The sequence below is a fragment of the Mya arenaria genome, chromosome 3 (genome assembly GCF_026914265.1).
Source record: "Mya arenaria isolate MELC-2E11 chromosome 3, ASM2691426v1".
NCBI classification, from domain to species: Eukaryota; Metazoa; Mollusca; class Bivalvia; order Myida; family Myidae; genus Mya; species Mya arenaria.
Genome location: NC_069124.1, coordinates 38,462,752 through 38,475,103, shown reverse-complemented (window position 1 = coordinate 38,475,103; position 12,352 = coordinate 38,462,752). Strand labels below are relative to the sequence as shown.

General features: G+C 36.4%; 1 protein-coding gene across 2 annotated transcripts in view; it reads left to right on the top strand.

The window, feature by feature from the left end:
* The window catches only part of LOC128228398 (CD109 antigen-like), a 130,341-nt gene that overhangs the window by 42,592 nt on the left and 75,397 nt on the right, over positions 1 to 12,352 (top strand). For both annotated transcript variants that reach the window (XM_052939699.1, XM_052939698.1), the window contains exons 3-4: positions 5,499 to 5,793; positions 9,819 to 9,972. In XM_052939699.1, the coding sequence (XP_052795659.1) occupies positions 5,499 to 5,793; positions 9,819 to 9,972 (449 nt within the window). The remainder of the gene's footprint in view (positions 1 to 5,498; positions 5,794 to 9,818; positions 9,973 to 12,352) is intronic.

Genomic DNA, 12,352 nt, shown 5'->3' with positions numbered 1-12,352 from the left:
TGTATGTGTAGTTTCATGTAGTGTCCGTGACTTTCACTTCATTCTTTAGAATCAACTATATAATGACAATTTTCTGATATCACATTTGGAATGGGTATACTGTTTAATTATTGGATACTTAAGCTGATGAAATATATGTGCAATAAGTGACTGATTCTTATAAAATACTGTAATATATATCAATGAATCACATATTTAAGAAAAAAAACCTACCATTTTTACAAAAATACTACTTTAGAACTATAAATTTATGTGTCAATTGTGTTCTTAGAATTGGTTACTTTTTATGAAAGATGTAACAGAAAGTTACATTTTGCTTATTGTACAGCTGAAATATAAATTTACTTTTATACTAACTTGGTTACGGATTCTACACAAATGTTGATGATTAAAGAAGGAAAATTAACTTACCTTTATTTACTGACAAGCTGGAAAACTGTTGTGTTTTTATTCAGGAAACATATTTAGGTGCTAAATGAAATAATTTATAATGTATAACTTCATTAGATCTTCTTTGACTATACTATTCACAATGATGTTACAGAGGAGAAAAAATGATGTTTATGGATATGATGCAATCAGGGAATTTCCTTGATTGCATCATCAATCAATATTTTTAAAACAAACATCTGATGTTAAATTTTTTATTAAAAGAAAATAATACTTTAAAATATGATGATTGATTTTAAGTGGGGCAAAAAAATAATAAAAACTTGTGTTTTAAAGGTTACGGACACTACATGTTTTTTGTAGAGTCCGTAACGATTTTATTTTGTTGACCACTTTGTTTTAGAAGAAAAAATGTCAATTAGGTATTTTCTGTTGTCTGTATTTGTCATGACTAAATATTAATTTGATGTGAAGACTACCTAGACATTTATATCAACTTAATTTTTACTGGGTTACGGACATTTTTCAGAAAAGGAATTTTGTCAATTTAAAAAAGATGTGAAAAAATCATTTTGCTAAAACCACTATGAAATGCTTTTACATGTTGATGAACTTCATCATAGTCGTAATTCTATAAAAAAAACTAGTTAAAAAAGAGTTTTATTATGAATGTTTTTTATCCTATAACAAACAGGAGAAATGCAAGACTACATTAGCATAACATACTATCAAATGTACAGTTTTCGTCACATTTCTTAACCAATTTTAACAAACCAAACATCAAAATAATCTTTGATAAATTTATTAACTGTTGAATATACCTAATTAACAGGTATAAAAGAATATAATGATATGTATCAACAGGGAAAGGGTGAAATTTTAAGTGCAACAGCATAACGCAAAAAAGAGCCATTTTTGAGGTACGTTTCATGTTGTATCTCGGAGACCGTTTGTGCATAGGTGCTGAAATTTTGCCTGTGAGTTGATCAAACATTAACAAATGATTGAACATAACATCTACTGATGTAAGACAACAGAAAATATAAAATAACTTCACATAACAATCAGTTATTGCATATGCCCCCAATATTGTGCTTTACCTGTATGCTATGTAATTTCGGTTTTCATGAGGTATGGCTTGCACAAGGGGCTGGCAATTTAAATGCTTTTATCAACATTTTCAAACGACGTGTCAATGACACTTTTTTCAAAATTGGCATGGTAGAATAGAAAATCCCACAAGAGCATCTTTCTACAAGGTTTTAACAAGTTTTGAATTAAGTGATTATCTTAATCATGTTAAGATTAAAAATATATCGCATAACTCTGACAAGATTGTTAGTGTCATCACACAGATTAAATATTGAAACAGGTAGATGGACTAATATACCAAGAAACGAAAGACTATGTAATTCATGTACTATGTATGTATTATAGGACGAGTGTCACTTCCTTTTTGAATGCAAGTTATTTGATGAAATTCAAAAACAATACCTAGAGAAATAGTATACTAAATTACCAAGTATGTTTGAGTGTATTGATATTAATTTAATTAGAAACATTGCTGTTTATGTATAAAGCTTTTGAAATAAGACGGTTGACTGCAGTATTATAGTTAGTTTTATCAATAAGCCATACCTTAACTAGACTGAGGACTCTGGTAACAGATTGGTCACACTGAAATAAAACAATAATCCACAAAGCATCTAGGCCTAGTAAATATGCAATTGAAAGTTCAATGATCTTATTTTGTGAAATAAGTCAACAAATACACTCTCATTCATAAATTGTTATACAACTCTTTATTGTAATCTTACTCTGGTTGGTATCATTTAAGAGTTTGTGATTATCTGATTGAAATATTATTTACTTATCTGAGTATTCATCGTCTCTTTTCACATTTGACTTATTTTTAAGATTTCACTGAAATATCCAGTCCTTGCCAATGCACATAAATATACGGTAACTGAATTTATCTATCCGAGATGTGGTCATATTTCTTTCATGCTTTTCGATGAAATACTGGGTTTTATCCGTGAAAAACAACAGTGAAATATCAATTTGATATTTTCACTGCAAAATAAGGAGTGAAAATATCAACTTTCAGAACTACTTTGTAGTTACTTCCCCTCGATCAAAACAGAAAACTTGACTTTGAACCAGAAATTGTTGGCAAAATATGTTTTAAATCCAAAGAGATGTTTTATAAATTTAAATAAATATATAGAGGATATTTGTTTATTTCAGTGTAAGATCGTATTTTATTTCACGAGTGTCATAAAAAACATATTTTCACGAGTGGCGAAGCCACGAGTGAAAATGTAGTTTTTTTATGATCACGAGTGAAATTAAATACGATCTTACACTGAAATAAACAAATTTTCTGTTTCTTTTATGCTTATTTTCGGAGTTTTATTTGTTTTTTTTTATTTATTTCTGAATTATCCCCTTTTTTGAAAAGGGTGGGCTTTACGCCGCTACCCGTGGGGCGCCCCTCATGCATAATTATAGCTGTCAACTTTTCTACTTTCGGTTTGCTGAGAAATAGTTCTCTGCTATTCATTCTTATAGTTTAATATTCGCTCGTTTTTTATTGCAAAGCTTTATGAACAGTAAACAATGAAGTATCATTAGTGCACATATGTTCCAAAAATAATGAAAACACTTTTTATTTTAAGATGGACATGAAAACATAACCAAATTACTACGCCGCTATTTAAAGAATGAAAATTTGGAAGGTCAAATGTGTTAGCAAAACAAATGTGGATACTCATTGGATTTTAACCATTTTTCTTAGTTTAAGACTGCATGTACGCGTGTTTTTATAGTAAGTTAATATTCAGTCATCTTACTGTCAGAGACCAGTCTGTTTCGCTTTAAAATGTTTGTTTTCCAGATAAAGAGTAAATGCCACGCTAGTTTGTTGACACATTTTGAGGTGTGGGTGGGGTAAAAAATATCGGATCTATCTGTAAATTGTTGTGTGAATTCTCTAGGAAGCTCAATTTACGTACTCCAATGGTTAACAGTTCAAAATACATTTGAACGATGATATAAAATTGTATTTATGTTCGAACAGTTGTTTTTGTCTGTAATTTGTTTGGTATGAAAGCAAATGTTCGAACATTCAGCTTCAAAGATCAGTAAAATGTTTGATAAACGGGATAACCGGTAATAAACGGTAAGTTGTTAATTTCCAATTATATATTTATCTAAATTTATTAAACATTTCTTTAATATTTTTTTAACATTTTTTGACAGAATTTATTGAAGTCCAGTAGGCAAGTACATGTAACAACAAAGGAATTTAAAGTAGTTCTGAAAGTTGATATTTTCACTACTTATTTTGCAGTGAAAATATCAAATTGATATTTTCACTGTTGTTATTTCACTGGTTAAACCCCATATTTCATCGAAAAGCATGAAAGAAATATTTGGAAATTAACAACTTACCGTTTATCCAGTTTTTCAAACGTTTTCTTGATCTTGAACCTGAATGTTCGAACATTTGCTTTCATACCAAACAAATTACAGACAAAAACAACTGTTCGAACATAAATAGACCAAATGTATTTTGAACTGTTTGCCGTTGTTATACGTAAAACGAGCTTCCCGGAAAATTCACACAACACAGATAATATGATATTTTTTACCCCACCCACGCCTCAAAATTTTTCAACAAACTAGCGTGGCATTCACTCTTTACCTGGAAAATAATCCTGTTTTTAAGCGGGAAAACAATCCTTTTTTCAAGCGGAACAGAATGGTCTTTGACAGTAAGATGACTGAATATTCATGTATCATGACACACAGTCTAAAACTAAGAAAAATGTTTAAAATCTAATGATTATTCGCATTTGTTTTGCTATTCATTAGATGGCGGCGTAGTAATTTGGTTATGTATTCATGCCCCGCTTAAAATAAGAGTGTTTTTGTTATTTTTTGGAACATATATGCACTTATATAACTTCATTGATTACTGTTCATAAAAGCTTTGCACTAAAAAACGAGCGAATAATTAACTATAATAAACTATAAGAATGAATAGCAGATAACCTTTTCTCAACAAACCGGTAATAGAAAAGTTGACAGCTATAAATTTCGCCACTCGTGAAAATATGTCTTTCTATGACACTCGTGAAATAAAAAACGATCTTACACTGAAATAAACAAATATCCACTATGCATTTTGCTTTTTGTTTATCCACGTGTTTGTTTAAATACCAGGAAGTAAACAATACCATGTGACCAAAAGAAGAAGTAAACTAACGGAACATGAGGTCAACATCCACTATTATTTTTTGATATTTTTACTAGTATCTTAGATATTTCACATTTTTTAGGCAATTAAGACAACCACTAGTCAAATAACCATTTTGTAAATGCTATGTACATGTAAATGTCTGTTCATCGTTGTGTTATTTGCATTTTATTTTGTTGAAATGTTTGATCAAGGTCATTTTGATCTATTTCAAACACATCGTTTGTATATACTTTTTCTATGAATTAACTTTTTCTTTATTTCTAGCGTTTTACTCGTTTTGTTTACCCTTAAACGATGATCAGTTTTTACAAAAAAAAAATCGCTCGCGGGAGAAATACAATTCTTCAACTTTCAAATTATCAGAAATATCGTTTCAATACTCCTTTATTTTATTTGACTAATTTTACAATGACGATAGGATTTTCTAGTTTAAGTTTATAATGACCAAAGAATATCCAAATATTTTTTTTTATTCGGCAGTTCATTTAAATTTCTATGAATTCACAGGAAGTAAGTGTGATTTCAAACGTCCTAACGGCCAAAAGTCTGCGAAGTCTTTTTTCTTACTTTCTAATGCACAAAACAACTGCACGTTCATATACAGTTTTAGAAGGGAATTTTAAATTCACAAACACTGAACTTTTACTAAAGATGGTAGCATATTAATGCCATTTTTGTAATGTGTACGGGTCGTAATGTTTGTAAATTATCCGCACTCTTTACATAATATGTATAACATATGACTTGCATGGGTCCCGGGTCCGATCGCCGGACTGGCTGCATACTTTCTTGAACCTGTGGCACAGTTGAACGAAATTTGACATTTCCACTGTTCTTTTTTCAGTTCCTTCTTATTTATTTCCTCAAACACAATCCGGTCGGGTAATGCTCTTACGATCGAAGGGAAGCTACTTGCGCAACCTCCATCCCCAGTCACAGTTGCCGCACTTCTTGAGCCTGCCCCGGAGCTCGAATTTGAAATATGGCGCCCACGGCCTATGCCTATGCTACAGGGCATGCAGGAAGCGGACCCACCGACGACTGCGGCAACAACAACAACCACTTCCGGTCCTGTCGAGCCGCTTAGTTCTGAGACCGTCATCTTGTCTGACACAAATTCTCAAACAATCCTACTACCGGTATGTATATAATAAAACAATTATAAAGTTTCGGGTAACCAACATCACATACTTCAAAGTTTAAGTGTACTAAAATATTACAACCACATGCCTATTTTAAACGGAATGCCGTTAGGACCATCGCCTATGAATGTGTTGATCTGAAACGCGATTCTCGATAGTACGATGATGAAAACGCGAAATCACGAAACTACGATGGTGAAAACGCGACAGTACGATGATGAAAACGCGACAGTACGATAACGAAAACGCGATAATAATGCGATAAACTGCGATAAACTATCGCGTTTTCGTCATCGTTCTGTCGCGTTTTCATCATCGAACTGTCGTGTTTTCATCATCGTACTTTCGCGTTTTTTTTATCGAACTGTCGTGTTTTCATCATCGTACTTTCGCGTTTTTTTTTATCGTACTGTCGTGTTTTCATCATCGTTATCACGTTTTCATCATCGTACTGTCGTATTTTCATCATCGTACTATTGCTGTCCGGTGCGCATGCGCATAGAAGAATTGACAAAATGTCAGTTTCAGCGGTGCTTTTATTAAGTCATTGAATCATGTCTTCAACTGAAGCTTTTATCACGCATTTTGAATTGAATTGAAATACTGTTCATTAAAAGCGAATATCAATGTCGATGTGGAATGTCGAGCTGGACGGAATTCTGGCTCGACATTCGTTATAATATAGGAAATATTCAATGAAAAACTTCAATGTCGAGCTGGACGGAATCCTAGCCAGATATTCAATATAATATAAGGAATTTTCAATGTCGAGCTGGAATGTCGAGCTGGACGGAATACTAGCTCGACACTCGATAATATATAGGAAGATTTCACTGTCGAGCTGCAAAGTCGAGCTGGACGGAATCCTAGTTCGACATTCGATATTATACAGGGAATTTTTAATGTCGAGCTGGAATGTCGAACTGCACGAAATACTAGCTCGACACTCGATAATATATAGGAAGATTTCACTGAGTAGCTTCACAGTCGAGCTGGACGGTATCCTAGCTCGATATTCGATATAATATAGGGAATTTTCAATGTCGAGCTGGAATGTCGACTTGGACAGAATTCTAGCTCGACACTCGATGATATAAAGGAAATCTTCACTGTCGAGCTGCAAAGTCGAGCTGGACAGAATATTTGCTCGACATTCGATACCATATAAGGAATTTGCAATGTCGCGCTGCAATTTCGAGCTGGACGCCATCCTAGCTCGACATTCAATATCATTAACGGAATTTACAATATCTCGCTGCAATGTCGAGTGGACGGCATCAAAGCTCGACATTCGATAATATAAGGTCAATCTTCAATATCGAGCTGCAATGTCGAGCTGGACGGAATTCTAGCTCGACACTCGATATTATATATGAAATCTTCAATGTCGAGCTGCAATGTCGAGCTGGACAGAATCCTAGCTCGACATTCGATATCACATAGGCACTTTCAATGTCGAGCTGCAATGTCGAGCTGGACGGAATTCTAGCTCGACACTCGATATTTTATAGGAAATCTTCAATGTCGAGCTGCAATGTCGAACTGAAAGAATCCTAGCTCGACATTCGATATTATTGACGGAGTATATATATCGTTGCAATGTCGAGCTCGACGGCATCCTAGTTTGACATTCGGCAATTTAAAGGCAATCTTCAATGTCGAGCTGGAATGTCGAGCTGAACCGAATCCTAGCCCGACAGTACATATTACGTTGTGATTTTATTGTCAAGCTGGAATGTCGAGCTGGACAGAATCCTAGCTCCTCATTCGATATTATATAGGAAATCTTCAATGTGGATTTGCAATATCGAGCTTGACAGAATACTAGCTCGAAGTTCGAAAACAAAGTCAATCTTCAATGTCGAGCTGGAATGTCGAGCTTAACGGAATCCTAGCTCGGCATTCGCTATTGTTTAGGAAATCTTCAACGCCGATCTGTAATGTCGGGCTGGACGGCATCTCAGCTCGACATTCGATAATATAAAACGAATTTTCAAAGTCGAGCTGGAATGGCGAGCTGGACGAAATTCTAGCATGGCATTCTTCGATATTATATAGGAAATCTTTGATGTCATGCCTTAATTTCGGCCTGGTCGGAATCATACTTTGGCATTCGATTTAACAAAAGGAATGTTCATTGTCGAGCTTGAATTACACGCAGAACGTCTTCCTAGCTCGACAACCGATGACTTATAGCGGTCGACATGTAAAGGGTAGTACTGGGAAAATGGAATACTCAGTCTTGCTCTAATCCAACGCATAGAACTAGGGTATCGGACCCGGATCTCTTGTTTCTTAATCTGTTTCATCCAATCTTTAGATGTCTGAATTGATTGTGAATTGCTGTCACTTCATGCCAATTTTGGCATTTTAACACACAAAAAGTGGTTATGGTGTCACGGTGGGGGTCAAGCGATAATGCAGCCAACGACTTTAATAAAGTCAAATAAACAAATTAACGATTCAGGGGTCAAACTTCTAAAATTTCTATAAAATAGGTATTTTTTAAAGGTCTTAGATTCCGTCCAGCTCGACATTCTAGCTCGACAAAGAAAAATTAATTTATAGTATTAAATGTCGAGCTAGGATCCCGTCCAGCACGGCATTGCAGCTCGACATTGATATTCGCTTTATATTTGCAGCTGGACATTGAAAATTCGGTATATAATATCGAATGTCGAGCTAGGATTGCGTCCAGCTCGCCATTTCTGCTCGACATTGAAAATTTACTATATAATATCGAATGTCGAGCTAGGATTGCGTCCAGCTCGCCGTTCCAGCTCGACATTAAAAATACCCTATAAAATATCGAATGTCGAGCTAGGATTGCGTCCCGCTCGCCATTCCCGCTCGACATTGAAAATTCACTATATAATATCGAATGTCAAGCTAGGATTGCGTCCGGCTCACCATTCAAGCTCGACATTGAAAATGACCTATAAAATATCGAAAGTCGAGCTAGGATTGTGTCCAGCTCGACATTCCAGCTAGACATTTAAAATTGCCTATATTATATCGAATACCGAGCTAGGATGCCGTCCAAATGAACATTGCAGTTCGACATTGATTATTTTCTATTAAATATCGAATGTCGAGCTAGGATTCCGTCCAGCTCGACATTGCAGCTCGACATTAGAAATTCGGTAGGAATCCGTCCAGCTCGATATTGAATGGTTCCTTAATAATTTTAAATGTTGAGCTAGGATATCCGTTAAGCTCGATATTTCAACTCGACATTGAAAATCTCTTTATATTATCGAGATGGGAAGCCGTCCAGCTCAACATTACAGCTTGGAATTGAAGAGTTTCTTTATAATATCGAATGTCGAGATAGAATTACGTTCAGTTCGACATTCCGGCTCGACATTGATGATTTGCTATATAATATCTAATGTCGAGCTAGGATTCCGCCAAGCGGATATCGACTTTGAACATTCGCTTCACATTATCGAATGTCGATATGGGAAGCCGTGAAGCTCGACATTGCAGCTCGACATTGAAGAGTTCCTTTACAATATCAAATGTCGAGCTAGGATTCCATCAAGCTCGACATTAAAAATTCGCTTCATATTTTCCAATGTCGAGCTGGGATGCCGTCCAGCTCACCATCGTAGTTTCGTGATTTCGCGTTTTCATCATCGTACTTTCGAGTATTGCGTTTCAGATCAACACATTCACAGAATGGCCCTAACGGCATTCATTTTGATCATAATTAATTTTGTTTTTGTTTTCTGGCCTACATATGTGTACCTAAAGTTAGTTTAACATAATCTTCAATGTAATGGGTCCAAAAATCGGTAATTTTAGATATTACCACCTGTTTTTAAATGTAAAATATGCAATGCAAGTCAATTGCAATGATAAATTATAGATAACATTAGATGGAAGGCAAATATGTTCACTGGATACATTTGTCTTCATGCGTAATTTGCAAATTCGGTCATTACAATTATTTACAAAAACAATGTATAAACATAGCACTAACCTGACAGCTCGTTACAAGTATCTATCCACTCACTAAGATCCCAGAGACGCTACAGGAAGGGAGGTACCAGCTGCGGATCCGAGGGACTGGCGGTCTTCAGTTTGACAACACGACCAGCCTGGAGTATGACGCCAAGAGCCTCTCCATCTTCGTACAGACGAACAAAGCCATCTACAAGCCCGGGCAGACTGGTAAGAGATGGTGCCTTATTTGGTAATACATTTCATGGAGAACATGTTTTGCAATAGATTAAACATTGGTCTAAAACAACAACATAATTGTAAACAGAAGGCGAATCTGTATTTTATAGGCCAGAAGTCCAATTTATTTTCTGTAGAAAACAGAAATTAAGAAAAAACGTCACCAAAATGCTAACATCCTAGTAATTCATTATATACAAGATACAGTTAACTAATTTTGTTACACGCTATATTTAAGATAAACTAGAATGAAACTTTGATGTTTCCTTTAATAAACAATTAAAATAAAATATTTAGCTACTAAAACATGTTAATTTATTTTGTCAAATTATTTCTGATTATTTATAAACAATTATTTGTGACTGATCGCAAAAAATCTTTAATAAGATAATATATGTATATATGCATAAAATTACTTATCAAGGGTCATTTTTACCAATTTCATTGTATATATTTGTTTGAGTTGTTTAAGATCGAATTTATTGTGATCTGTTCTATCCTGTTCTGTTCTTTCCGAGCATTGACAATGGGTACGTAGGAGCAAACTAAATATATATTTTGTAAAACAGTGTGAGTTTGTGTTTTCTATCTTTGAGAGATAGTGAAGTTAAATAACAATGTATATAAATTGTTGATGGGACACAAGACGAGTGGCACGGGATGTATATATATATAGTCGCGGGTTACTACTGTGGCGGTTCTCTAGCTCTAAAGGTTCAGACAGTGTTCGTGGGTTACTACTTTGCCGGTTCTCTAGCTGTACGGGTTTAGGCAGTGTTCGTGGGTTATAACTTTGCCGGTTTTCTAGCTATACGGGTTAAGGCAGTGTTTGCGGTTTATTTCTGTGCCGGTTCTCTAGCTGTACGGGTTTAGGCAGTGTTCGCGGTTTATTACTGTGTCGGTTCTCTAGCTGTACGGGTTTAGACAGTGTTCGCGGTTTATTACTGTGTCGGTTCTCTAGCTGTACGGGTTTAGGCAGTGTTCGCGGTTTATTACTGTGCCGGTTCTCTATCTGTACGGGTTAAGACAGTGTTCGCGGTTTATTACTGTGCCGGTTCTCTAGCTATACGGGTTTAGACAGTGTTCGCGGTTTATTACTGTGTCGGTTCTCTAGCTTTAAGGGTTTAGGCAGTGTTTGCGGTTTATTACTGTTCCGGTTCTCTAGCTGTACGGGTTTAGACAGTGTTCGCGGTTTATTACTGTGCAGGTTCTCTAGCTGTACGGGTTTAGACAGTGTTCGCGGTTTATTACTGTGCAGGTTCTCTAGCTGTACGGGTTTAGGCAGTGTTCGCAGGTTATTACTGTGCCGGTTCTCTAGCTGTACGGGTTTAGGCAGTGTTCGCGGTTTATTACTGTGCCGGTTCTCTAGCTGTACGGGTTTAGACAGTGTTCGCGGTTTATTACTGTGCAGGTTCTCTAGCTGTACGGGTTTAGGCAGTGTTCGCAGGTTATTACTGTGCAGGTTCTCTAGCTGTACGGGTTTAGGCAGTGTTCGCGGTTTATTACTGTGCCGGTTCTCTAGCTATACGGGTTTAGGCAGTGTTCGCGGTTTATTACTGTGCAGGTTCTCTAGCTGTACGGGTTTAGGCAGTGTTCGCAGGTTATTACTGTGTCGGTTCTCTAGCTGTACGGGTTTAGGCAGTGTTCGCGGTTTATTACTGTGCCGGTTCTCTATCTGTACGGGTTAAGACAGTGTTCGCGGGTAACAACTGCGGCGGTTCTATAGCTCTAAGGGTTCAGACAGTGTTCGCGTGTTATAACTGTGCCGGTTCTCTGGTTCTAAGGGTTCAGACAGTGTTCGCGGGTTATAACTGTTGCGGTTCTCTATCTGTACGGGTTAAGACAGTGTTCGCGGGTAACAACTGCGGCGGTTCTATAGCTCTAAGGGTTCAGACAGTGTTCGTGTGTTATAACTGTGCCGGTTCTCTGGTTCTAAGGGTTCAGACAGTGTTCGCGGTTTATTACTGTGCCGGTTCTCTATCTGTACGGGTTAAGACAGTGTTCGCGGGTAACAACTGCGGCGGTTCTATAGCTCTAAGGGTTCAGACAGTGTTCGTGTGTTATAACTGTGCCGGATCTCTGGTTCTAAGGGTTCAGACAGTGTTCGCGGGTTATAACTGTTGCGGTTCTCTAGCTTTAAGGGTTTAGGCAGTGTTCGCGGTTTATTACTGTGCCGGTTCTCTAGCTGTACGGGTTTAGACAGTGTTCGCGGTTTATTACTGTGCAGGTTCTCTAGCTGTACGGGTTTAGGCAGTGTTCGCGGTTTATTACTGTGCCGGTTCTCTAGCTGTACGGGTTTAGGCAGTGTTCGCGGTTTATTACTGTGCCGGTTCTCTAGCTGTACGGGTTTAGGCAGTGTTCGCAGGTTATT